The sequence below is a fragment of the Astatotilapia calliptera genome, chromosome 14 (assembly GCF_964374335.1).
Source record: "Astatotilapia calliptera chromosome 14, fAstCal68.1, whole genome shotgun sequence".
In the NCBI taxonomy this organism is placed as follows: domain Eukaryota; kingdom Metazoa; phylum Chordata; class Actinopteri; order Cichliformes; family Cichlidae; genus Astatotilapia; species Astatotilapia calliptera.
Genome location: NC_137435.1, coordinates 24,732,736 through 24,760,704, shown reverse-complemented (window position 1 = coordinate 24,760,704; position 27,969 = coordinate 24,732,736). Strand labels below are relative to the sequence as shown.

Genomic DNA, 27,969 nt, shown 5'->3' with positions numbered 1-27,969 from the left:
GTCATGTGCAGAACTCACGACCTTGGTCGCTAAAAAAAGGGGGCGCGCGATGGATTGATCGTGTGTATTTTTTTCTTAAATGACTTGTTATCGACACGTGGTCGGGGAGTCGTATCAATACCTGACGTTGCACTCCGAACCTGCCGTGTACCTAACCAACACGCGAACGTATACTTTTGTCTTTTGTTGAGCGAGTGCTCCTCCCCACCCCCTTTTTCCTGTGTTACTCCGCTTTGGCGGAAGTAAGCCGTATCGCTGAGGCCTCATCCTTCCAATGGCGACTGCAAACAGGCTGAATAGAAAGCGGGAGCAACCGTGGAGGGGGCCAGAGCTGTGTAACTGAAATTAAATAAATATATCATATTCTCTGTAGCCATAAAGTTAGCGGAAAATTTGTTTCAACTCTCCAAATCACGGCCGTTTCAATGGCCAAAAATCGGAACATTTCGCTCCTTGAGTCGGGTAAGCCGTTGAAGTAAAGCCAGTTGAAAAGCTTAATATTACAACGGTGTCGCTCGTGTTATAATTGATATCCCATTTGCTTTTCCGGCTGTTAAATGTTCTCCCCGTTCATTTCAGAGCTCTATTACTTGATATCGCGTTTTCTCACAACGGGTCCATGTCGGAGAGCGGCTGAGGTGAGCTGGCGTGCTTTGACTCTCACACTGTTGTATTTCAAAATAGTTGGCTAGCCACTTGATAATGAGTTGAGTTGATGGAGACATTCTCATCTGAATCGTGTGTTTTTTAATCCTCTGCAGGTCCTTGCGAACGAGCTGGAGGAATATCAGGTATGTATCCCAGCTGTCTTTGCCTTTAACAGCTAACTAGCTGCTACCCGTTGGTGTTGACTGAGTCCGGGCATAAACTTGTTTCACTCAGTCGACTTTTAATACCCCGTTACTCCTTTGACATCACCCGGTTTTTTTACTAGCTTGATGTGGAGCTGCTGGCGTTTTCTGTTCTGACTTCGCTTTACCAAACTCTCTTTTCGACAGCTCTTACCCGGGAGATTGGACTGGCTTGGAAATGAGCACCCGAGAACATATGAAGATGTGGTAAGCTTTAACTTCGTGTATGTTGTTATGCACTATCGGCGGTTGTTATTGTCTTGTGACGGGGGACCGTGCGGCCACGCTCCGTTCTTGTTTACGGTCTTTGTTCTTTTTTCCTGCTGGGTTACTGTTGGAAATCGTCGACTTGTGGCTTTGCACAAGGTCAAAACTCGCTCTCAGTGGCTACATTTCTTACTGTGAAGTGTTGTGTGGTGCAGAAAAAACGGCATTTAAACACTGAGTTTGATATTATTTAGCCCGACTGTTGTACCGCAGATAGGGTGGGTAGTTTGGCTTCTCTCTTGGTCGAGACGGCTTCACTGGCCAATCAGAAGCCGAGATGCGCTGTCTCTGCGTTAGTTCGCTTTCGAGATGCGCTGTGATTGGTCGATAAAAATAAGCCACGCCTGTGAGAATAGGAGTTCAGAAACCTATCTTTCTCCCTGTTTGTCCATCTGTTTAACATACATTTACTTTATTTACTGGTTATCAGAATTACTGGCTATTCATTTTTAAATGGTTTTATAAGTGGTCTGTTTTCACTGTCATGTCCATACAATGATTTATTTTATGTTATTTGTTTGTTTGCTTGCACTGATAGGTTGCAGCCAACAGACATATTGCACCAAACCACTTGCTACAGATATGTAAGCAGATTGGACCACTTCTTGATAAAGAGGTGCCATCATGTGTCCCAGGTGTTCATTCTCTCCTGGGATCTGGAAAGCAGTCCATGCTTAGGACTGCAAAAGGTGAGCAGTCTTCAAGAACTTTGTGTGTGGTGGACGTTACTCAGAAACATATTTAGATCCCATTATTATAAAGGTTTGGATGGTATACTGGTCTGTATGTACACCATAACTGACAGTGTCTGTGTCAAATAGTACTACTACTCGCAATCAGCAGAATCGTTCTGTGAACTTTTGGTGTTGATTTTCAGACTGTGACAGCGAGAGGTTTAAAGCTTCATCATATGCAGCCCTTCACCGGGGCAGACCACCAGAGAGGCCTTTGAACTGCAAGAAACCTCCACAGCTAGGTAGGCCTGACCTTCCTCTGTATACTTCTCATTGGTGTGAAGTGAAATGGATCAATGATATGCACACATTAATAACTGGCTCAGTGTAAGTTTAATACAGCTCGGGCTGCAACAATTCTTCGAGTAATTTGATAATAAAAAGTTCTTGACACAAATTGTTTGTTTCAATGCTTTGTTTAATACATTGGCTCTGTAGTGCACCATTGTCACCATGGAAATGCAAGAGTTCCACCGGCATTTGTGATGACAAATAGACATGAAATAGAAATATGTTTAGGAGCAGTGAATGAATACAGAGTCTGAAAACATTAAGCCCACACAGTCCCCAGTTTTAAACAAAAAACTGGTAAGAAAACAGCAGCAGTAATGATGATGCTGACATAGTTTAATGTGGAGTCGTTACCGAGACGCTGAGCTCAGGTAGAGTGAAAGAAAACGTGTTTCTAGCATCCAAAACAGCAGCGCTGTTCCTGTGATCAACATTAATTCCGTTACTTGGAAAAAGTGAGCAGGACACTTTCCTAAAAGCATCTAAACAACAAACCCCGACTCGAAGAAAAGCAAACTGTAGCTGCTCCATTCGCCACTGTTTTACACAGCGAAAAATCTGTAATAATCCTCCAGAAATTGTATTAAAACATGCAGATGAGCTGATAACTTAGTCTGATAGTGTGTTTAGATTTAAATTATACAGCTTGTTGAAGGCTGACGCTAGCTGCCCTATTTTATATTGAAGCGATACCTGCAGCAAACAGGGGTGAGTCTAAAGTGGGGCATGAGGTTTACTAGATCACATTAATTTCAAGGCTTTTGTAACATTTTTCAGATTGAAGGTGAAATAATATAAAATATTGTGTTCATAAATTGCTTTACAATTTAAAAATTAAAAAAATGCAAGCTTTTTCACAAGCCAATAAAAATGTACGTGGGCCACTAAAACTCTGGACACTGAATAATAATATTTATTATTATTATTATTATTATTATTATTATTATTATAATTATAGAGTAACACCATATGCATCTACACCATCATAACATCTGTTTTGAGCAGCTCAGAAACTTTCCATCAAAGCACAGTGCAAACTTCAGAATGCTGACATGCTCGCTTGTCTTCGTTGCAGCCACCACATTCTTCTTTAAAGGCTTACAGGCACAAACCCACTCTTCGCTTGACTTCACACGCAGAAACACACACATGCACAAAAACTCATAAACATGAAAACACAACAAATCTACCTCATCCAGGAGATAAAACTCTGAAAGAGAGTACTTGAGAGTATTTATATTTTTCAATTAAAGAATGTTTTCTTTAAAAAATTACATTTTAATATGGGACGTAAAAACAATCACAGGGTGTAGATTTTTGTTTTATGACGGATGTTGTGTGTAGTTAAACTTTAAATAATTGGTTTCATTTTTAGAAATTACAATGAGCAGTTTATTTTGAAAGACCTTATTATTGCCCATTAATAAGACTAAAGTATTTCTTATCTGATTACTCGATTAATTGATGATTACTTAATTACTAAAAATAATTGATTGCTGCAGCCCTAAATACAGCATTTAATTTTCTTTTGCTTGACAGGCTTACACCCCACCACATTGTTTGCCATGATGTAACGAGCTGTTAATCACAAGTCGCCATTTTTAAACGTTTAAGTGGAATTATCATTTTACTCATGCAATTCGGTGCATTTCTGATTATTCCTGTTTGATCCTGGAGCTGGGCCATCTATTTCTTTTATGCTGTCATAAACAACCTTGTAAATCCCATTCCTTCCTCAGGACAAACAACACACACATCAAAAATACTAGTGAAGTAACTCTTTACCAAGTTACATTTGTATAAATTGTCATCTAAAATCTGTCCTTAAATTTTTAAAGCTCTAAGACCTTAAAGCGAAAAAGAAGGAGAAAAAAAAAACCCTTATGGAGAACTTCTTGTTTCTCATAGTTTGTTTCCCCTAGCAACATATAAAAACCAGATGGAGCAGATTTAAGAAAGGAAGTGATTTTGTTCTTGTTTACGAATCAGTTTTGAATTGGGAAATGGAGTTTAATTTCAAGCTGTGTTTGTGTAAATAAAGCCTATGAAACTGAAATAAAAAATGTAAAAAAGGAAAGGTGAAAGCTGGTGAGACAAACTGAAACCTGACTTTTATTTGGTGATGTATCTAAAGGCTTATATTTTCCTTTGTGTTCATCACCCTCTGCTTCTGCCTTACTGTATTTGTAGTTTATTTACAACTCTGTTTACTACTATTTTTCTGATTGCATGCTGCCAACAGTGAAGGTGCATCGAGGGAGAGAGCTGACCGGAGCGCAACGCTTCAGCTCCATCTGTCCTGTCAGCAACTATGAGCACATGCGTCTACATAGGCGGATCCTGGGGCATCTGTCTGCAGTGTACTGTATTGCATTTGATCGCACTGGTCTCAGGATCTTTACAGTAAGTTGGAGCTTGTCACTCTTCTCAGAATTAAACACCTACTTTGTAAGAATAATAATCAGCGTTTTTCTGCATGAAAGAGCACTCAGATTGCACCCACTGTACATGCATTGTTAATATTAGAGTGTTAAGTTGCTTGTGCCCACCTTAACTGTGTACCCCAGATTCTTCTTCTCATACAGGTATACTAAAGCATATGCTCTTGTTTTTGTTTTTAAGGGCTCAGATGACTGCTTGGTGAAGATTTGGTCTTCGTTTGATGGAAGGCTTCATTCAACGCTGCGAGGACACTCTGCAGAGATCACAGACTTGGCAGTTAACTATGAGAATACGCTAATTGCTGCAGGAAGCTGTGACAAAACCATCCGTGTGTGGTGCCTTCGTACCTGTGCCCCCGTAGCTGTGCTGCAGGGACACAGTGGATCCATTACCTCCCTTCAGGTAAAGGAGCTTCAGTCTTTATATTATGCTGTTTGTTTTAAACGTGGGTTCATCCAGTGCTTTATTTGAAGACAAAATCCTCAGGGAATCACGGTGTGACTGTATCTTTTGGTTTGGTGTGAGATTCTCTTGTTACACTCTGTGACCTAAACGATTGTTGTCAGAAATAGACCGATTTATGGCTGTGTAGTCACGTCCTGGAACAGAAACTGCAGAGCGTAAGTTGCACCTGGATCGCTCTGGCAGTGCACCAGATTTTGTGCATCAACATTCGTTGCTAGTAGGTTTAGCCCATTCTTTTATCCTTTGTTTTTCTCTCACAGTACTTAATAATTTAAACAGTCCTTTCTCCATGGCCAGAATTTAACATAAGCACAAAATCCATTTTAGTTTCGTCCATCAACAGTTCAGTAAAGTTTATTCAAACAAGATGGCTGTATCTTCAGTGTTGCAAAAATGCACTGCTGGCTTTAAATGTTCATTGAAGTTAAATATGAGCATGTGCATGCTTTTTCAAAGTAAATGATAAACTGATTTCATTAATTTCTTTAGATTTTTCTCATGTGTGAATGTTGTGTAGTGGCACTCTAAAATCACACAGTTGTACATATTAGTGCTGGCCGATTCATGAAGAAAATGTTCTGAGTAAAACACCGGTCATGATCTTTACTTTTCTACAGTTCTCTTGCCACCTTCTTTCTCTATAAAAGCATTTTTTATTTCAGTGAGTTAAGTTTACCTGCCATGCAACTGTTTTTAATGGCACAGAAACTCCCTGATTGACTGAAATGAAACTGTACAAGTTCTGGTTTTATGTGAAAGATAATGGTTCATTTGGTCTTCTCTTTACTTCAGCTCCTCTTCACCCCATAGCTATGTGTAGAAACAGTACTGCGTGATACTGGGAACGTATTTACTGTTTAGAGTCATTTTCCGTGCTCTGTCGCCTGTTTTTCCTTTCACTTAAAGATGTCCTGAAGCCAGTAAGAGCATTTCTGGTCCAGTCAGTCTGAAAATCATTGTTGGTGCACACCAGAAAATAAAATTTAACCTCGTCCTTCTTAACCGTTGGCTCAAGATCAAGATTTTGTCTTGGCCAGTACAGGGGGAGAAAAGGTTAATATTCACCTTTCTCTGTGAAATGCAGGTTTCGGTCTACATAGACTGACTCACTGGCTGGAGTGGGGTCTGATGGGTGGTTTTTCTTGTGGTTTCAGTTTTCACCGTTTGCCAAGGGCTCCAAACGTTACATGCTGTCCACTGGAACTGATGCTACTGTCTGCTTCTGGCAGTGGGATGCCAACAGCATAAACTTTAGGTGAGTGCTGTATGTTAACTCGGTACCCCTTGAAAGCCTCCCAGGAGTAACCCTCATAGCTCCGCTCTGAACCGAGAGGTTTCTGTAATATTTCAGGCCTGTTTCTAGAACAAAATGACTGGGTGTGCGTCAGACAGTAGTGAGGGTGGTCTCTGCCTCTGCGGCTGCTCTTTGCAAAAACACGGAAACTATATTAATGGTTGTCAAACCACATGCTTATTGAACACTTGATAGAGCATATCACAACTGCCACAAGACGAGAGGCAGGGCACACCCTGGATGGTCGCCAGCCTGTCTCAGGACTAAGAGACGGGTGTTAATCTGAGTGCGAATGGGTAATTTAGAATCACCAATTAACCTCAAAATGTTGGTGGCAAATATTCTGTCAAAGCATTCATCCCAAATCAGATGCGTAATCCATTGATGAAATGCTGTTGAACACAGTTCAGCTGGAGCAGTAAACTAAGACTGCTAAAGAAGAAAAAAATAAAACTATTATAAATGTATTAAAGTACAAAACAGTTTAGTTTCTGTGTGTGTGTCGCTTCCACCGAGGCACAAACAATGCTAAGCTGTGCAACGCCTTGTACATAGGAGTGGGAATAGTCATCCATTAGAAATTATTATTCTAATGGAAATTAGCAGTAGGGCCTAAGGCGTAACTGGAAAACAAGTCACATTGGGCTTAAAAGGTTTTTAACTCCCAGTGTTGGCTGCTGGTGTATTGCCATTACATCATCCTTTATACTGGCGTCTGCCTTGTCTTAAAGAAGCTCAGATAGAAAGCATATAAATAAGAAAATTTGTTTCTTTGATTATTTCTTTTTAACAATGCTTCTTGGCAATAAATCTTATACCACTGGGAACGTTGATTATTTCCTTTTAAGTGGTGCCACATTTTTGGGTTGAACAGCAGAGTTGAGTAGGTGGGTTGCGCTCATGAATAACTTGTCAGATGTTTTCTGCCAATGCTAAACAGCTTATTCTTGTTTTGAACTTCTGGTAACACAGGTGCTGCCAATCAGACACATGATTGGCAGCACCTGTGAGCAGGGACCCTGCTACAGCAGTCGGTTGGTGTCTGCTCCAGACATGCTACATTTCACTAATCTGGAAACTTCAAGCTGGTGTTCCACAAACCAAGATGCAGCATTATTTGGAGTACCTAGTACCATCTCCAAGTTGAAGGGCAATTTACATATAATGGGTGATGTCAGAGAACATGTGGAGGAATGGTGTGTTCAGCGATGAATTGAGATTCTGCCTGCGGCAGGTGGATCGTTTGTGGGGTCAAAGTGTGGAGAGGATGTGGAGAATGCAATTGCTGATTGCAGCAACGATAGGTTAACAGCTTTTGGTGAAGGCAGTGTGATGATGTGGGGCGGCATCTCCCTCACCGGGGCTTGTCATCATTGGAGGCAATCTCGGTGCAGATAAGATAAGTTTCTGCATGCAGCGGCAATCCCACATCTGCGCTTTTTAGGACCAAACTATCCTCCAAGGTGGTGCTCGCCCCACACATTGGGATTTATTGCAGACTAACAGAATTTTTGAGTAGAGAGGATGGAAATGCCTGCCCTTAGTCCTGACCTCAATCCCACTGAAGATTTTTGGTATCATTTTGGGTGTGCTGTTCATACCAGAGTGACCAACACAACCACACTGGTTGATGTGCAACAATTGCTGGTTGAAGAATGAGATCCCACAGCAGTGTGTGACCAAGTTGGTGATTAGTACGAGAAAGTGGTGCCAGGTTGTTGTACCTGTCACCTTCCACATGCTACAGGGGTCCCTGTTTGTTAAATAAATAAATAGTTAAATTTCCAATATCTTGTTTCTTCAGACTTCAATCATGTAATACAGTAAACAACACCAAACAATAGTCAACAGCAGAATAAGCTGTTTGGCCTTGATGCTCAACCCACAAATGCAACATTAAAGGGGGAATAAGCAGGCTTTCCAGTGGTGTAAGATTTATGAGAGGCATTGTTACAACAAAGATATTACCCACCACACACAGATCTCCTTCTGTTTTTGTGCTAAGTTTAGTTGTATTCTAAACCTTGAACGCCTGTTTAACTGATATGCAAGTATGTTGTTGTCTCTTATCTGACCAAAACAATGGCAGCGTGACATCCGACCCGGCTGTAATCTCGTCTGTCATCCAAAATGTTGAGATGCTGGTTGGTTTAGATGTAAGTTTGACTGTCAGTTTATGTTGAAGGACAGGGCAAAAGGTAGACATGAAATATAAAAACGAAAACATAATTTCTTTAGCGTCTGCTCCAAATTCAGTCACGTGTTCTATTTTGGATGAAATCAGTGATGTTTTCTTCTCTACTTCCAGCGATCGACCGCACAAATTTACAGAGCGGCCAAGGCCAGGTGTTCAGACCGTGTGCTCCTCATTCAGTCCAGGTAACCAGACATTTATATGTTGAATGACCTCTGTGCTACTTCATGTGTCTAACTAAAGAATTATTTAGTTATTTTATTGTTGTAATTTTAATGGTTGTCTGGAACAGGTCTCTTGTGAATGAGACATCGAGTCTCCATGGGACTACCTGTATAAATAAAGGTTAAATAAAATAAATTAAGTGCAACACGCCATTTCACGTTACCAACTTTTTTCCAGGTGGGATGTTTTTAGCAACAGGAAGTACTGATGATGTCATCCGAATATATTACTTGGGAAGTGGGAGCCCAGAAAAGATATCAGAGCTCCATGAGCACACGGTAAGCATCATCTGAAGAGCAAAACTTTATCCTTACAAAGGTTTTATTGGCAGAACTTTGAGCTGCAAATGCAAATTTGATGTAAGAATTTGTTGTTCTTCTCCTTTTGATCCTGATGATCCTTTTACATGTCTCTGGTTTCTAGGACAAAGTTGATAGCATCCAATTTTGCCACTCAGGTGAAAGGTATGATAAAAGCTCATTCTATTATTATTTAAAAATTATATCAAGTATTGCAGTATTCAGAGTACACGTTTAACTGAGTGGGATGGTGTGTAAAGTGATGGTGCCTGGTGTTTGTCGCTGTCCCGTGCCAGGTTTGTGAGTGGAAGTCGAGATGGAACAGCACGGATCTGGAAGCTCCACCAGCGGCAGCAGTGGAGGTGCATCCTGCTGAACATGTCTGCCACTATTCCAGGGTGAGTCTTTGCTCTTGTGAACCAGCGTGGACGAAAGTGGGTCTTATCTTGGTGAAGATGCCTTCTTGATTTTGGTTCTGTAATAGCACAGAATGAGCTAGATTCTCATTTGGAATAAAAAGTGCCCGGTGTGCTGAACGAAAAGGAAGCGTTTGCTGCCTAAGCTGCTCGGAGGAGCTGTCGGAGCATGTCCAAGTAAACCAGGTGCTGACGGCAGCTGAGGAAACCGTTTGCTCAAATACTTATTTGTTCAGTTGTCGGCTTGTATTGGCTCGGTCATCTGTTTGGAAAGCAAGTCGCCAACAAAGGTTTTCTTTATGTATATAATTATACATACCACTGAAAGAACTTGTTTGCTGAGGGGTAATACTGATTGATGTATTTTTTTGTAATTACAGGGTTGTTTTATGAATAAGTTTGTCTGGTTCAGTTGTATTGTGTCCCCAGGATTAGGCTTTGTGTTGTCTTAGGTTGTGTATAGCTTCACTTCCTTACTATAGGCTAGTTATTCCTGGAGAGTAACCAGTGGAAATGGAGGACAGATCTTATGTTTGTTTTTATCTGCCAGTTAACGCATGTTCAGTGTCAAACTGGGGAGGCTTTCAAACATTCAGGCTGTGTTTCGCTGTACATACCGGTATGTATATAATTTAAAGCACAGTTCTTGCACTGGCAAAAAATTAGCTGCGTAAAATCAAAGTCTGCCTAAAAGAAGCCACTTTTCAACACTTTCAGGCGCCTATTTATGGATTTATTTTAAAGCGTTAAAATGAACTTTTAATTTCAGCAGTCACTAGAAGAAAGAAAGCCGCATGCATTGAATTACCAGTAAATGCAGAATGTGGGTTGGCATTGTTTTATTAAAATAAGCAAGGACTTACCTGAATGAGACTCATACCTCTAGGTATACATGGTGTTCTCGGTTTGCCAGCAGAGCATTCCTCTGGACAGATTGTTCCGTGCTAAACTAGGTCTGCTTCCAAAATTCAGTCTCTATTCTGTAGCTCATGCAGAATTTATATGTATATGAAAACATGAGCATATATTTAAAATGTACAGCTCCTGTTTACCAAGGTGTTCCGATGCCGTGTAAAATGTAAATAAAGACAGAATTCAGGCAAGTTTTCTGTGCCGTGTACTCTCCTTTAGTGTCATGAGCACTGGGGTCAGAGCTCTGCTTTGCGTGTTTGGTTTTTATCTTGCACTTGCAAATGCAGCAACAAACCTGTGTGCACTGATGACATTTCTCAGAAGTGTTCCCTCGTTCCTTCTGTACACAGGATCTCCGGATTCTCTGAATCTTCTAACGATAGCTGAATAAATCCTCTAGTGTTTCTCATCATAAAACTGCAGTGTGTTAATTTTAAATCAAACCGTTTGCCCACATAATGGTGAGGCATAACACTACTTAATTCTGCAAAATTAACTCATCACACTTTTTTTCCCAGGCTTTTGTTGCCTCTGTCAATAACGGTTGTTTTCAGTTTAAAAACTCAATGTGATGTTTGTGCTATTTTCAGTTATATTTGGGGGTTGGGGGGCGGTCAAATGATTTCCAGGTAATTGCATTCATCTCAAACACATTTGCTTAACAAGTGAACGCTCCCCAGCTTTAATTCCGGGAGGAGACACAAATCCCTTTGGTGTTGTGCCGGGAAGGGCATCCGGAGTAAAGTCTGCCAAATCAAACATGCAGAGCTACCCGCTGTGGCAACCCCGTGTGAATAAGGGAGCAGCTGAAAGTAGCATATTTATATTCATCTTTTTTTTTCTTTTTTTTTTTTTAAAATATCTCTGCATGTGTTTTTCAAATATCTTTTAAAAAACATTCTGTTTATCATCCAGCCTTTTTGTCTTGGAAATGACTACAAACCTCTCATGTGCCAAAGCCTGCCTTTCACAAGAATTTAGTGATAATAATCTGGTACTTTGTGTTAGAATTAAAATCTGGATTTCTGTGATTACAGTGTCATCACGAGATGTGTCAAAGGGACTTTATAGATTCGTTTCCATATTACTTTTTTAGTATTATGAATAATTTGTTATTTGATGTTCGTTTGTTATTTTTCTCTCTCAGTGTTGAGCCAATGAGTGAAGAGGAAAGCTACTTCAAACCCAAAGTCACCATGGTAGCGTGGGATCGCCATGACAATACAGTCATCACGGCTGTTAACAACCATCTCCTCAAAGTGTGGAACTCCTACACAGGACAGCTGCTACATATCCTTAAAGTAATTGTGCTGCGTTCTGCTGCAGAGCTCATATTAATACTGACTATGATGTAACTGCCACAGATTCTCATTTTAAACCAGAGATCAACTCGAGTGTGCTTGTTTTTCAGGGCCACGAGGCAGAGGTGTTTGTCCTCGAACCTCACCCTTTTGACCCCAGGATCATCCTGTCTGCTGGCCACGATGGGAACGTGTTCATATGGGACCTGCTGCGAGGCACAAACACACAGCATTACTTCAACATGGTACGCTGACACAGCACTGCCTGAAGTTGGCTTTTATAGGATGGTGCACAGCGGAAAGTTGTTAACCCCGGCGGGATGGAGCGATAACATGATGCGCTCAGAGTGTGATTCATTCGCTATAACACTTAATTGTGAGGGACTGAAGGAACAGTGTAGTTGTTTTGGCCAAGGTGCATCTCTGCACACAGTAAGAGGCAAGTGAGCTAGATTCTTTCCTCCTTTACATCCTATAACAGCGGGAGAGCACTGACTCACACATGTGACAACGAATGATCTATGACTGCTGGGCAGATGTGGTTATAATGTTTTTATTCTGATGGACACTAAATTAGGGCAGTAGCATGATTATGATTAAAAGCAGTGTGCATAAAGTTAACCCTGAAAGCAGGATTTCTTCTATTTGGATACATTTTTTTTTTTGTGGTATTTTTTGTGCAAAGTGAGAGAAGGAAATACAACATCATTAGTCTTTCCCAGTTACTGTGAGGGAAGGATTTGTGCTGTTGTTAAAAATTCTCATTTTCTGACAAGTTTCTTCTATTTTGTGGTTTTTCATCCAGATTGAAGGCCAGGGTCACGGAGCTGTTTTTGACTGCAAATTCACTCCCGATGGTCAGCGTTTCGCCTGCACGGACTCCCATGGCCATCTGCTCATCTTTGGCTTCGGCAGTTCCAAGCCCTATGAAAAGGCAAGAAGAACTGTTGCATTTTGGAGATCGAGAAAATGGTTGAAATTTTACGTTTTGTGAGCAAAGTGAAGACATTTACTTATTTCCTGCTTCTCCTGGTCTCCACGCAGCTTCCAGATCAGGTGTTCTTCCACACAGACTACAGACCGCTGATCCGGGATGCCAACGGCTTTGTGCTGGACGAACAGACACAGCAGGCTCCCCATCTTATGCCACCACCGTTTTTAGTGGATGTGGATGGAAACCCTCACCCCCCACGGTAGACGTCACCTTGTTTTCATTATGCAGCATTACAGTCTTCGTTTATTGCCCAAAAGTTCAGATGTTTGAATGTTAAATCAGAGGTTCTGATTGCCTGAGAGCAGCATGACAAAGTTAAAATGGTTTTCCCTGGCCTGTCTTTGAATTCGACATTTTTCCTTGATTTTTAGGTACCAGCGACTTGTCCCAGGGCGGGAGAACATTGCTGCAGAGCACCTGGTACCTCAGCTGGGATATGTAGCCACCAGTAAGACCATAATTCTGCTGCAATTAGTCCATTACCTTAATGGAAGATTATATACTTTTAAATGTCACAGACCCATTTTCACTGTTTTATTGTCTCGATTTAAGACCATCTGAACTGTATTTACAGCTAAACATATCAAACTTGATGGTGTTTGACATGTATCACATCTTCAGGTGATGGTGAGGTGGTAGAGCAGGTCATCAGCCAGCAGACGGCAGAACCCGAGGAGGTTGCAGTCAGACGCAGCAGCCTTCTGGATGAGGCCATCCGACAGCTTCAAGAGCAACAAGACAGACAGAACCAGCCTGAGACGGGAGCAGTACCCGAAGGGCCAGCCGAGGCCCAAGGCTCTGTGTTGGCTCCAGCACCAAGCACACCGCGAAGAGGTATCAGTACACCATCACTGCTGCACTGGATTGGTTTTAGTAGACCTTAGAATTTCTCAGAATATCCAGAAAAGACTTAAAGTATTTGCTGACAGCGAGTATTTTTCACTTCAGTGTCCGTGAACGACCGAGCAGATGTGCAGTCACCCCCTAATGTGGGTCTTCGCCGCAGTGGACAAGTGGAGGGCGTACGACAGATGCACCAGAACGCTCCTCGCAGCCAGATGGCCACTGAGAGAGACCTGCAGGCCTGGAGACGCAGGGTGGTGGTACCCGAACTTCCACACAGCAGCTACAGGTACAATATGTGCCAAGATGTGTCATTGTTTATGGGAAAGATTTTTATAGTTTATAAATAAATGGAAACCAATTTTAAAAGATTGGAATCTATTGCAGATGTAGTGAATGTTGTTGATCGTCCAATAACAACGACGTGTGGGATGTTTTGATGTAGAGTGAAGAGTCACTTCTTGTAATAGGTATGTTGGCTGTAAGTCAGATGGGCAGGTTAAAGATTAGTATAGTTTGACAACAGGTAAACCAGGGAAAGGTAAGGGCAGATAACGAGCATCTCAGAAATGGCAATTCCTTTAGGTTTTTCAATCCCAGCAGTATTTTTTGCTAATCAACTGTATAAACGGGGACAGCATGATGGGGCTTGCAGCTTACTGGGCTTAAAAAGATTTGGTGCCACGGCCTCCTTACAAGACACCACAGGGCACCTTCAGAGATCCTGAGTGGATCGTATCTGTTTTGCTTCATGCTGGATAAAGATGTTCATAATGTTCTGGCTATGCAGATTTATTCAGTAGATTCCAATGTGTAATTAATTTGGGTCAATAATGAAAAAAATACATTTTTGTGTTAATCAGGTCTGTCGATTCAGAAAACCTAACAGGTTTACTCAGTCCTTTGGTCTGAAATATATAGATTGTTTGTCTGCTAACGAAGGGCCAGTTCCTCGTGGGAAGCACTGGGAATGACATGAACAGAAAGTCATGTCTAAACTTGGTCATCAGTGAGGTTTTCTAGCATTTTTCTGGGTGCTTATTTTGACGTGAATTATATTTTTCAGGGACCAGGAGGACGTTCGAGTAGCCAGAGGAGACGAGGAGGTGGTTCAGTACAATGTAAAGAAGAGGCGCATTATGTACAGCAGCTGTCGAGTAGGTTTCCTGTTTTTCCACCCAGTGAAGATGGTTTTAAATTTTCACAGCATTTAGTAAAATTTTACCAATTTGCAAGGGAATGCTGCAGTTAAAAAAAAAAAAAAAGTGCTAAAGGATCGAAGAACAAAAGGCACGCTATATATTGAGTGTCCTTTTGAAACGGTTAACTAAGTGATGAAAGTTGTTGTTTGGTTTTTTCATATCTATTTTAGTACAGCTTTATTTTCACCGATGCTGAATCATTCCCATCTGTCCCCCCAGGATGATTCAGACGATGAGCCTTCCACCGCGAAGCGAGCGCACAGCCGTGGAGATGCATTGGAATACATCGACGAATCGTGTGAAGAGGGAGAGGAGACGGCAACTTCGGAGATGCACTCAGAGGTGATGCACTCTCCTCTTGATGAAAGCGCTCTTTACAAGTCGTCCCCCCCCCCCCTCTTAATTGTGTGTAATTGTTTTTTTGTTTTTTTTTCATCTCTCCAGGACAATGAGCTGGATGGTAGTGACCTGGATTCCTCCAATGATGAGGAAGAGTGGAAAACTGACAGCTCAAGGTGAATATACTTTATAGATCAGGGTCAACGGGCATTATTTTCCCCATCAGTCACTTTTCAGAGAAACAGGCTTTCCCTGGTAACCAAACATTTCCTGTATCAAAAAAATATCTACAGTAGCAATATTTGTGTAATTAAGTGTGTAGCTTTTTGTGGTAATCACACCTGCTTTTGATTGGACAGCCATACATCCAGCGAATACTCTGACTGGACGGCAGACGCTGGTATAAATCTGCAGCCCTCAACTCCACTGTCATCACGGAAACGAGTAAGGCGCAGACTCAGCAGCTCTGAAGAGGAGGAGGAAGAGAACGAGGAAGAGGAGGAAAAGCAGCAAAGTGATGAGGAGGAAAGACCTAAAAAGAAAGGCAAAGAGAAGGCAAAGAAGGCAAAGAACAAGTTTCCTCGGGTAAGGTTCCTTAATCCTCATTTATCTTTTTCTCTTTGTGAATCTGATTAATAACTGCTTAGACAGAATGACGAGTGTGAAATATTTGAAAATATCTCATATTAACTTGTTTAATGTTTTACATGTTGGTGCTTCAATCAGCGTCCAAAGCCCAGACCATCCATTAACAGGGAAGTGTCCAATGAGTTCAGACCATCGCCGTGGATCACTGATGTCATTCCCAGGAAGTCTCCTTTTGTTCCCCAAATGGGTGATGAGGTAAGAGGGTCATCAGCCTAATGCCTAATTGGAAAAGAAAAATCATACTCTCTCATTTATGAGATTGCAGTAGCCGACATTTCTGCTTAGTGCTGTTTATTTGAACAATTCTGCAATAAATTTGTTTAAGCTTTAACCCTGGATAAGGTCAAATGCCTTCATCACCACAAAACAACCAGTCAAGTTTATTTTTAAACTTTTTTTTATCAACAAACCAATACTTGTACTTAGTAAGTATACTTCATTTTATTGCAGCAATATTTAATAGTAAGCACACGGTGTGGAAGGAAATGAAGACTGTTTGGGGCATGAAATGTATAGTGGCTAAATTAAGTGTAGTCTTGGGTTTTGGCTGAACACCATAAATAGGTCTTCTAGCCTAAAAGTACAAGATCGCGATTTGGTCTGGCAGAGCTAAATCCTTCAAGGTTTTTTGTCTTTTGGGGGTTTTTTTTTCCTTAAATTAAAAGGACAAGTACATTTACTTCTTGTGGTTTTAGTTGGCAGCCTTATACTTGTAGTCATAGTTGTAAAATCAAGAAATGATGCTCATGTCAACCCAGAGGGATAGACTGAGGGAGGTTCAACCCAGCCAGGCTTTGTGTAAGCTGGCTCCACAAAACCTTAAACCCTACCCTGATACGGCCGTCATCATTCTCTTCTTTTTTTTCTTTTTTTTTGTGTACACTCTCATATAAAGGATGTTGCACATGTCACATGACTCTCTGCTCCGATCGGGAACGTCATCAGATGATGATAATACAATGGTGCTTAAAATCTAGAATCTAGTCTAAAATATAACAATAAAATGCAACACTGTTGCAAATAAGACAAGATTAATGCTACAGAAAATTGTTATTTTGGTCATTTATGGCCCGAGAACGGTTAAATAAGCATTTTGATTTAGTTAATTATTTCATTGCAGATTGTGCTCTCAGTACTGCTGCTTATTTCTAATGTAAAAAGCAGTGTAAAAGAGACTTTCCAGCTTTATTCCATACTTGGAATTAAGTATAAAGCAAGTATACATTTTCTGCATCACCAAACGCATACAGGCACTTTCCAGAGACAGTGTCATGCACTGCTTTAACTTTAACGTTGGTAAGGTTCACCTTAACAAGTGGCAAAGTTGCACCCCCTGAAAACATGATTGCATGAGACACATGTAACACTTGCACAAAATGCTGGATGTAGCAAAAATGCTACAAATGAAGTCATCTATCCAAATCGATTTAATTTAAGTTTTCTTTCTAATTTCTTTATTTAGCAGTTATTTCATATTCAGGCTGTACAGGGTTTATACACCTATGTACAAACATTCCCTCTAACCATCTGCACGATTTGTCTTTCAGGTGATCTACTTTCGGCAGGGACACGAGGCCTACGTTGAAGCTGTAAGTCGGAGTGAGCTGTACGACATCAATTTAGAAAAGCAGCCCTGGAAGAGAATGGAGCTCCGGGTAAGACGAGGAACAAACAAAATAAAGATCATAAAAATTTCCCAGTTGATGATGAGTTCGGAGGAATACATAAAATGCTAATTCCTGCTTAAGTTCTCCAGTCTGCATGTGTCAGTTACTATTTTCAGTGGTAATATGTAACTGTAGATTAAGTAGGAATCCTGCTGTGTGTTTTTGTAGGACCAAGAGTTTGTGAAGATCACTGGAATCAAATATGAAGTTTGCCCGCCAACACTTTGCTGCCTGAAGCTGACGCTCATTGACCACGGCACCGGCAAAATCACAGACAAGTCATTTTCTATCAAGTAAGCAGCTCTGTCCATTGGTGACATTCCTCTCTACGATAAAGCACATCAAGTGTCCGTGCTCTTCTTAATCACATTACCACCCGCTCGTTGGGTCAGTATTTGAATTTGACACATCATGAAGGAAAAGAAAATGTGTGAAATGTAAAAATACTGTCCACATAATTTTGATGATCCTGGTCTTTTTTGGAAAGGCTTTTCTTACTGTAGTATTTGTTAGTGTTTCCAGCATCAGCTTCACCACCAAGTCTTGAAGGGATTTTTGTACCTTCTTGTCAAAGTGACAGTTTTTCCTCTTTCTTGTGTCCCTGCAGATATCACGACATGCCAGATGTGATTGATTTCTTGGTGCTGAGGCAGTGTTATGATGAGGCGCTTCGAAGAAACTGGCAACCAAGTAAGCAAAGCCAAAACTGCCTGTTAGAAATGTCCTCTGCTGATCTGTTTAATGCGTTCTGCAGGGATATATAGACAGACTAAGAAGTTTGAGAAGATTTATTCCAGTTTGATATTGCTGGTTGATGTTTTTCTTTCTTTCCCTGCATTGCTATTTTGGTGATGTGAGAGGGGGAAAGGTGTTGTTGTTCACATACATGCTGTTTCCAATGATTCATCCGTGCGGTCACCCTCACAGATGGGTGCCAGGCTTCTTTCTTTTTTTCTCTCGCTCAAACACCTGAGTTTGATCGTATTCTCCTTGTCACAGACGACAGGTTTCGCTCGGTGATAGATGATGCCTGGTGGTTTGGGACCATCATCTGCCAGGAGCCCTACCAGCCGCAGTACCCAGACAGTCTCTTCCAGTGCTTCAAAGTCAAGTAAGAAACGCACACTTTGTGGGGACAAAGTAAAATTCTTCAGATATTTTAACTATCAAAAGCTGGATATTGTAGATGCTGCCAGACAGCAGTGAGTGATGTGAAATTTCTAAGGGACTATACTGGGGTTGATTGAGACAGCATTAGAGGTGATGAGGCATAAATAAATCTATATAAATCTTCCTATAGTATTCAGTGGTTCAGCCGGGCTTTGTCCAGCATTGTTTGGTTGGTTGCTAACAGCCTTCTTGTGTTTCTACCAGGTGGGATAATGGTGAAACTGAGAAACTCAGTCCTTGGGATGTGGAACCTATTCAGGATGATGGTACTAAAGGCTGTTTACTAGCTTACTGTGGTTTAGTAATGGAGTACATTTCGCAGAGTTTGGTTAATAGGTGTCAGGGTGTATTGAAAGGGTTTGTCTTTGTTGTGCAGCCCCACAGCCGGACACAGAGGGAGGTGGTATACCTGTGACCGCAGAGGAGATGAGGGAGCTGATGTACAAGCCTCTGCCAGGCGAGTGGGGTGAGAGGAGTAGGGATGAGGAGTGTGAACGACTCATCGCTAGCATCGATCAGCTCATCACTGTCGGTGTGTATGCATAAATGGATGTTCTTTGTCTTCCAGTTTGTTTGATTTCACCCACGTATTCTCTCCTTCATGTTTACTGACATGTTGTCGTCGTTGTCATTTGCTCACATCTGCCTGATCCTTACACTCGTTCTTTCCGTGTTTGTGCCACAGAGATTGCAGCTCCGTTCTCTGGTCCCGTGGACTTGGTCCAGTATCCCAGCTACTGCACCGTGATCGCCTATCCCACAGATCTGGGCACCATCAGACTGCGGCTCATTAACAGATTCTACAGGTCAGTTTCTACCAATCTTCTCCTCAACTTTTGGCCCAGATTTGTCCTTAAAACGTGTTCATGAAATGCAAAGAAGTGAGAAGTGGTGTGTAATGTTGCGTTTCATTTGCTCCGCTTTGGTAATCCACAGACGCCTCTCAGCATTAATTTGGGATGCCAGGTATATTGCACATAACGCCCGCACTTTCAATGAGCCAAGGAGCAAGATTGCCCACTCTGCAAAAATCATCACCAACGTCCTCCAGAAATTTGTCAAGTATGTGTTTCTGGACTTGTTTGTTTGTTCGTAGACCTTGTGATGATGCACGAACTGTAAGCGCAGAATTTCTAATTGTATTTCTTGCTGACACATTTTCTCACTTTCTCAGTAATCCAAGCTGCACAGATATCATGGAGATCTACAATGAAGTGGAAGAAATGGATGATGACGATGAGGTAAGTCTGAACCATTTAACAACTAGTCTTTGTAGTTGGTGGGTTTGTTTTTCTTTTTTTCATGTACTGCTGCAAAAAAGTTTGTTAAAAGTAAATAATTTTTAACAGAAATTCAAAAGAATCTTTTAAAAATTCAACCAAAAGTTGGTATGACTGTCCTTTGCAATTAAAACGCCAGAACTTGCACCCTGAGTTTAATTTCAAGTAAAACTGTACTTAGTGTTTTTATAATATGAGCACTCGAAGCACTTCTTGCTACAAGTCTCATTTATCCAATAATGCTTTTTTTTCTGTACCTATGAACCTATTTTAACATTTGCACACTCCAAAAAACTAGGATTTGGTATTTTTGCTAAAGATATTTTGACATGCAGACCAGAGTATTTAGGGAACCCGCTCTACCTCCTGAGCCACAGCCAGCCCACTCTGTTTTAGTGCGGTTTATTCATACAGATACACTGTATGAATAAACACTGTTGTGCACACCAAAACATACCGAGACCCTCTGTAGGAGGTGATCTTGATGCAGTTCCAGACCTCCAGATCAGGTCATTTATTGTGAGGTTGTGATGGAGTCTCAGTTTGACCCTACTAGCTGGTGTATACTGGAAATAAATGGCTTCCCATAAGCTTTGCATCCTAAGATAAAGCAGAGTAGCAGATGTGCAGGGGACAGTTTTGCCTGACACATAGGAGTGCAGCACCTTCTCTCTGTATTTCCATTTATTACTCCCACCCTAGATGTATCTGGCCAATAAGCAGACTCAGTCATCTCTTGTGGTTTGTAGTGATGCAGTTTGATTCACTTGGAGTTTTAACTGTATGAAAAGAAATTAAATCACAGGAGGAAGTGTGATTCATGAACTCATCAGCTGATTCAGACCAGCGTAAACAAACTGTAGATGTGAAAAACGCCTTGAGGTACAAGGTGTCTGGCAGCTATCAGAGTATGTGATCCCTGTGTAACATGTCTGATCCTAAACAGTGTTCCTCGTGACTCTGGCTGGAAGTTTGAGGTTGTCATTAAAGGGAATTTCGAAGGCTTCTCCAATGAAAAGGAATCTAAAACAACAAACATGCTGGAAGCAACTCGCTTGTAGCACATCTGCCAGCTGTTCGCTTGTGGAAATTTCAGGATCTGGTTGCCTAGGGGATCCTGTAATGCATTTACCTAACAGGTCATATGTCAATCAGCAGTATCCTTCACTCTCATTGGTAGTCTCTTCAGTCGCGCAACTGAAAGTTTATCACTAGTGGTTATTTGAGCTGTAGTCGCTTCCATTCCTGTGATCGTGGTGAACGTCGCTGTGAATCTGTGATCCCGTTGTGTGAAAATGTAATTGTCATTGCAGTTGTCTGATTAAAGGTCACAGTCAAATAATTCAAATGTGATTGCTGACTACAGGAAGAAGACACCGAAGCGCCAGGAACATCTGCTGGACACAGACTGCGTCAGGTAGATGCATTGGATGGGTGATCGGCATACCTGTAAAAACTGTTTGACATTTCAAGATTACAAAAAACAAAAAAAAACTGACAAGGGGATGATGAAACACTCTTTACATTCATTTTAATAAAAACTAACAAAAAGGGGGATTTGTTAGGTTGTGCCTCATGTCATTGAGTTGTTTCTCCCTGATATTTGCAGCGCTCTGTAGAAGTGCTGCCAGACAGAGATGCCTGGAAGGAACAGTGCAAGAGTCTGCTCAACTACATATTGGAGTGTGAGGACTCGGAGCCGTTCAGGCAACCTGTGGATCCTCAGAACTATCCAGTATGTTATCACGGCACACTACAGGCCACGCTATGAGCAGATGCTGTTTTCAGTTGTGCGTTGAAGTCCCTTTGTTTTGTGCTTGCCCAGGACTACCACGACATCATTGACACACCCATGGACTTTGGCACGGTGAAAAGGACCCTGGAGGAAGATCGCTATGAAAACCCCACAGAGCTGTGCAAAGACACACGCTTAATATTTGCCAATGCTAAAGCTTACACACCCAACAAACGCTCCAAGGTAGGGAGGGGATGTTCACATTCTCTGAGCTTATTAGCGATTTTACATTTTGGCTCGCCCACTCAATCTTCTTTTGCTCTGTTTTCAGATTTACAGCATGACCTTACGGCTCTCTGCCTTCTTTGAGGAGCGAATTAGAACAATCATATCAGAGTACAAAACCGCTGTCAAAAGCAGCAATAGGCTCCGCCGCAGTCAGAGGTTTCGCAAGAAGATACTGCAGCAACAGCAGGACCACCCCGACACCAGGTCTGAGTGCTGCAGCTCGCCTGAGACGTTTCACTTTTCATTTGCACGTTATCGGTCTGAGTTGAAGAGTTTCTTTCCCCCTTTTTTTTCCCCCCAGTCAAAAGAAGGCTGCAGTCAAAACTCAGGAAAAAGTGGAGTCCGTGTCAGTGACCAAAACTACCTCAGCCAAAGTGTCTGTTCCTGAGAGAGCCAGGAGGAGTCGAAGCAGCAGCTCAGGTCACAGCTCCTCAGAGGACGACTCTGGCTCTAAAGGTGCTTCATCAACATCAGGTACAGACATCAGAGCACCCCAGAGGTCATTTGTTACCATCACAATGGATTTTGAGCCATGATGATGATATTTGGATTTAACATTTTTGGATTTTTTTCTATTTTTCCCCAAAGAGTTTCTTCTGGTTTTAAGACCTCAAAGAGGATCATTTTGATCCCTTGGCATTTTAAAAATAAAATAAAACCCCATCTCTTATTTTAGGGCTTTGATAAAATGTGTTTATTCATCATATTCTTGGTGTTTGCTTAATTAAAGGAGTAAATTAAATATAAAATAATTTTTTTTTAAAAGAATTTTGATGTTTGTGGGATAAAAGGGGGGGGCGGGGAATTTTATGACCACTAGATGTTACAGTCGCTGATACGGGACTGTAACATCTAGTCCTTTTTACTGAAACTGCCGGGGACGTTAATTAGACCCCATAGAAACATTTGATTTACGTTAATGAAAAACTATTGTTTTCCACACATTTTGATATGAGGGCTGTTGTAGCATAAGAGATGGCATCGTTGCCTTTGCTGCTGTTGCTGCAGGATGGGTCGGGCTTTGATAGTGTTTAGTTTTTGTGATCTGTACACCATCCACTGCAGGATAAAACTATACTTTGTGATGGTCCTCAACACGCCATGCTAGCATGACTCACTTCCACCCCTAAGTGTTGGTCATCGATGCACCTTGAGACCAGTATTGTGCAATGATGCAATATAAAACTGGGCCTAGTCTAGTGCCCGTTTCTTTAATTTTAAATGCACTGTTACTACTACTACTATAATAAACTAATTAAATTCTTATTTATTTGTTTAAATCTCAGAGTCTGACAGTGAGAGCGAGGTGAGTGACTCGGAGGAGGAGAATCATCAACGTAGACATAAAGCAAGAGTAACAAGAAGGAACCGTGCGAAGCAGAGGAAAAAAGGTTAGGACTGAAGTATTTATCCATAAATGTTTCACTCTTATATTTTATTTGTTTATTGAAAATTACATTACAATTGTGCCCCTTGGGGCGACTGTTGTTGTGATTAGATGCTACATAAACAAAATGTAATTGAATAAAATATCCTTGGATATATTGTTGCTAGTTGCTGAGAGCGACAGTGAAGAAGAGGAAGAAGATGATGAAGAGGAGGAGGAATTTGACAGTGAGGGTGAAGAGGGAGAGGATGGAGAGGCGTCGTCCACTTCAGATCGTCGCTATCCCAGCAGGAGTACACGGCGGACCAGAAACAGCGCTGCTGGGGACAGAAAACGTGCAGGTAACACAAGTTCACTGCCTTCAGTCTCCGACCCCGTGAGATACAAAAACCCAGCGCCAAGTGTGCTCACAGACCTTTGTGAACGGCTTGTTTTCAGAGTGCAGAGCGGAGATGAACGGTCACAGCAGCAGGTCGTCTCGCAGGGAGAGGCGTCCCCGCTGCGACTCTGACAGGGCCACGTCTCAAGGCTCCGACAGGGAGGAAGTGACAGTTCGCGGGTCGCTAAAAAGAAAGACTGCTCGGGCAGCTGTGAATAAGATGAAGCTCCTTGAAGCGTCTGATGAAGACTACCAGGAGGAGGAGGAGAAGCCGAGGAGGAGCAGTAGCCGCCTTCGCCACACTGTCCGGGTCAGCAAACGCACGGCGGTGCTCAAGAGCAGCTCAGAATCAGACGAAGAGTCAGCAGCAGGTATTAATTACTCTTTAAAAGTCTGTGAATATTATTCAGACAAAGATTTTTACTCAGTTATGTTCTCTTCCTTCATCTTTTAGCTTCCCAAAATACAAAGGAATCAGGAAGTGAGTTTAAGGATGAGGAGGATGGCAATGACAGCGATACCTCATCGTTCTCCCAGAGTAAGCAGAATGGAAACACAAAGAACTCCAAACAAGCTGCCAAGATTAAGAAAAATGGTGAGAAATGTCCTCATCAGTCCCATTTTTAGACTGTGCTAATGCTGCCGTGGAAGTTGCCCTAAACAGCTCGATGTTTTATTCCTTCCTGACAGGTACTTTGTCCCGTGTGAATGGACACAGTGCAAAACATCACACGCCTAAGAGCAACTCTGAGCAGGAGGAAACTTCCGGAGAGAGCTCTGGAGAAGCGGAGGAGGAGGAACAGCAGCCACCTCGGTCTCAGAAACCGTCAAGGAGCACGGCAGCTGCCCCAGTGAGAAAAAGTAGGAGTACAAGCGAGGAGGAAGAGGAGACGAAAGACATCCGCCCCCTCAGCACACGACACAAACCTCCCGTAAGCTCAGACGAAGAGGACAAACGGCCACACCAAAATGGAAGAAATGTGGAGGAAGCAGTTCACAAAGACCCGAAGAAAAAAAGCAAAGTTTCTCCGTCAAAAAGCCAAGACAAACAAAACTCTGCCTCAGCTCATAAACTGGATGGTGCGGAATCAGATGAACTCTGTGATTCTCCAAAGAGATCCAGCCCACGCAAGAAAAGGCTGAAAAAAGGTGACGAGCAGGATGCGGAAAGCAAACGCTCCAGCGATGAGTCCGACTTTGAAACGAGGACGAAAAGGCTGACGAGGAACAGGAGCATATGCAAACGGCCTCGCGGCGACTCCTCGGCTTCGCAGAGCTCGGAGCAAGAGTACAAACCCAAGAGGAAGTCAAGGAGGAAACGCTCTACTGGCTCCTCGGACCAGGAGTCGGATAATTCGGAAAATGCGCCGAAAAGGCGGCTGAGCCTCCGAGCCCTGCCGAAAAAGAAATACATCAGTGACAACTCATTCTCTGAGGAAGACTCTGCTTCTGCGAAGCCGGGCAGGCAGAGAACTGGCAACAGAACAGCGAGAGAATCTAGAGAAGACGGTTATAACACAAGAGTGTCTAACAGGACTTCCCCGAGTGAAACCAGGAATTGTGTGTCTTCCAAGAGAAAATGTATTTACACCTCAGACTCTGATGACTCGGATGAGGACAGAGAGAAAGAGCCAGTATCCAAGAGCAACAAAAACAGCAAGTCAGGCCCCTCAAAGTGCGCCAAAAAGGACGCCAAGCGTGGTAACGGCAATGAGCAGGACACCTCTTCCCACTCTGATTCTAGTGAGGAGGAAGAGGAGAAGGAAGAGGAGGACGAGGAACATCTTGGCCGTTCGACAAGGGGAAAGGAAAGCGCGAGGCAGCCCAAACGCAAACGAAAAGAAAGCTACAGCAGCAGCAAACACAGCTCGGACTCAGAAAGCGAGCAGTTGTCTTCAGCCTCTGAAAACTCTTTTGCCAGCTCAGGGTCCCACAGCAGTCCAAAGAGATGCCGCACACGGTCGGGGATCGGCGAAAGGACTGCCAGTCGCCAGCTTAGGCAGCGCCGCCAAAGGTCCGCCTCGGAAGAGAAGGACAGCGACGAGTCGTACAGCAAACCGCGGAGGAAGACGCGGGTGAACACCCGAAACCGTGGGAAACGGACGGTTAAGTACAACGACAGCGAATGAAGGACATAGCTGCTGGAGGTTACAGGCTTTAGAGGGAAGACGAAGCCGGACGTTAACTGGAGAGCTTAAGACACTTGATTGGCCACCTTACGGTAGTAGCACTGGAGTCCTCGAGAGAAAAATGCTGTGAATCTTTCATTCAGGGATATTTATATTTTCTATGAAAAAAGATTAAAGGAACATTTAAAAAAACAACAAAAAACATGTTTATAGATGTAATACAAACTCAAGCATTTGAACTGCTGGTTTTCACAAGGATGAAGAGCAAAACATCACTTCCCATACTGCGTGTGGTGATTTTTGCCAGCAAAAGGTTTGGCAGAGGCTATTCTGGGGAATCTTGTCAGCTTGGGTGCTAATCTAATATACCTCTGTTTAATCAAGCATACTGCTGGCTTGCACTAAGATACACTGTAATGAGGTATTTCATACACTAGTTTTGCATTAGAAACTCAGGGGTCAACTAAGTTTACTGTAGTCTCAGACATGCAGTTTTTTGTTTTTGTTTTTTTGGTTTATTTTGTTTCTTTTGAGCTAAGGTAAGGACAAGAAGCAATTCCAGGTTGGCAGATGTCCAAGCACATTTACTGGGACAAAAACTAATCCAAGTTTAGACTTTTTGACTACAGCACTCCTTTGTAAATCCATATACTTAATGCTTGACTGTATTGTGAGTTGATATGAGCCAAATGAACTTCTTTTCCCCTTACATTTCTTCTTTTTTTGTTTCTATTAGGTTTGTGTTGTATTCTAGTGAATAGGTGTAAATATGTGATTAAGAAATTGCCTGAACTTCTTGGTGATCGTTCAGTGGCAAAGAGTTTATTTAAATTTGAGCTATTTCCTTTTTTTCTTTTTTCTTTTTATACACATTAACTGCATTGTCTTGCCATATGTCACAATTTGGTACTTTTTTCTTTTTCTTTTTTTTTTGCCAAGTACAAGTAACCAAAAGTACTTAATGCAAATTAATGTGATTTCTCATATTGGGAAGACTTTTTATTGTTGTTCTGTGTTACCTTCTTTCAGTATTAAAGTCTTTTTTTTTTTCGGAGTTGACTTAAAACATTTTTTTTGCCAGTCATGATTTTGTTTTTGTTTATGGGGAGGTTTCTGAATACAGTCGCTTTATGACATTTTGCTTAATGTTTTTTCGTACTACACCTTTAATAAACAGATTTCACAGGAAGACTATTAATGCAATTTGTTCATGGAGTACAATGAATGACTTATTCTTCCTCTTAATAAAGGCATCATTTCAAGGTGTAATCTGTCTTGGACTGGGTCTTACCCGTTGATTTCATTAAGACGCTCCATCCCTTTGCACTTCCTGTGCAAACAGATGAACTTCTAGGAGTAGTTCAGGCTGTTTAAAGAACATTTAAAGCTGCTCTTTGGATGTTGGCTGCCTTTCGTTTTGATGATCAGTAAATTTGGTATCTGGACTCTGGGAGGCCAATGGTAGGTTTGCTTTCACATCGTTGGCTGCGTGTTCGGGAGCATGATCATGCATGTCAACGTTCATAAGCCCGAAGATTTCCAGCACCACTGGCTGAAATGCAACCCCAAACCTTGACAGACTTCCTCCCCAAATTTAAATTTTAGATTTATTACTCCACAAAATCCTGCTGCCACTAATTTTCAGTCCAGTTCTTGGTAATTTGGCTTCCCTCAGCCTTTTCTCTCTGCTTATCCTCTACTTCAGTCTTTACACAATACACACCATGCTGAGATATGCCAAGTTCTCAGCTAACTGCTCTTGGGGAATCACAATATTGGTGTAGAAATACTATTTTTATGGCTGTCAAACTGTGTTATCTTTGACATTTTTCATAAGACAATTATGTTTTTGTGTCATGCTGCTAGTGAAAAGTGCATATATCAGGGATGTCAAACTCATTTTACACTGATGGCCACTGTGACCTCACATAGAGTGGACCAATGAAACTTCACTTTCTGTCAGCGTGGAGAAGTTTAACCACACATTTAATCCCTGAGATATCGTAATAAAAGAAAGTCCAGTTTCAACAGTATGACAGTACAACAGTACATAAATGCTGCTTCAGTAAATGAAAGAAATCTCTCAGCACGACTCTTTGGACTTAAATAGTAAGAAATAAATGTGTAAAAATAACAGAAAAAATTCTAGCAGCCCAATGAATGGACTGTCCTGTAAATATATAAAAAAAGATTTTGTTAATTCACAGAAAAACTTTA

General features: G+C 41.8%; 1 protein-coding gene across 1 annotated transcript; it reads left to right on the top strand.

The window, feature by feature from the left end:
• The first annotated feature begins 211 nt into the window (after positions 1–211).
• brwd1 (bromodomain and WD repeat domain containing 1) lies at positions 212–27,021 on the top strand. The gene is made up of 44 exons (XM_026193260.2): positions 212–462; positions 580–638; positions 762–791; positions 999–1,058; positions 1,657–1,807; positions 1,996–2,094; positions 4,386–4,546; positions 4,766–4,987; positions 6,205–6,305; positions 8,653–8,723; positions 8,941–9,041; positions 9,187–9,227; positions 9,359–9,460; positions 11,538–11,691; positions 11,802–11,936; positions 12,497–12,625; positions 12,736–12,884; positions 13,057–13,133; positions 13,307–13,519; positions 13,634–13,817; positions 14,595–14,685; positions 14,950–15,072; positions 15,175–15,245; positions 15,429–15,654; positions 15,796–15,912; positions 17,265–17,372; positions 17,553–17,677; positions 17,992–18,074; positions 18,384–18,495; positions 18,759–18,820; positions 18,931–19,086; positions 19,240–19,360; positions 19,491–19,616; positions 19,729–19,795; positions 21,201–21,251; positions 21,444–21,569; positions 21,660–21,812; positions 21,901–22,061; positions 22,159–22,331; positions 23,144–23,248; positions 23,412–23,585; positions 23,683–23,994; positions 24,078–24,218; positions 24,314–27,021. The coding sequence occupies exons 1-44, from the start codon at positions 426–428 to the stop codon at positions 25,750–25,752; spliced, it is 6,699 nt and encodes a 2,232-aa protein (XP_026049045.1). The 5' UTR covers positions 212–425; the 3' UTR covers positions 25,753–27,021.
• Positions 27,022–27,969: the final 948 nt, after the last annotated feature.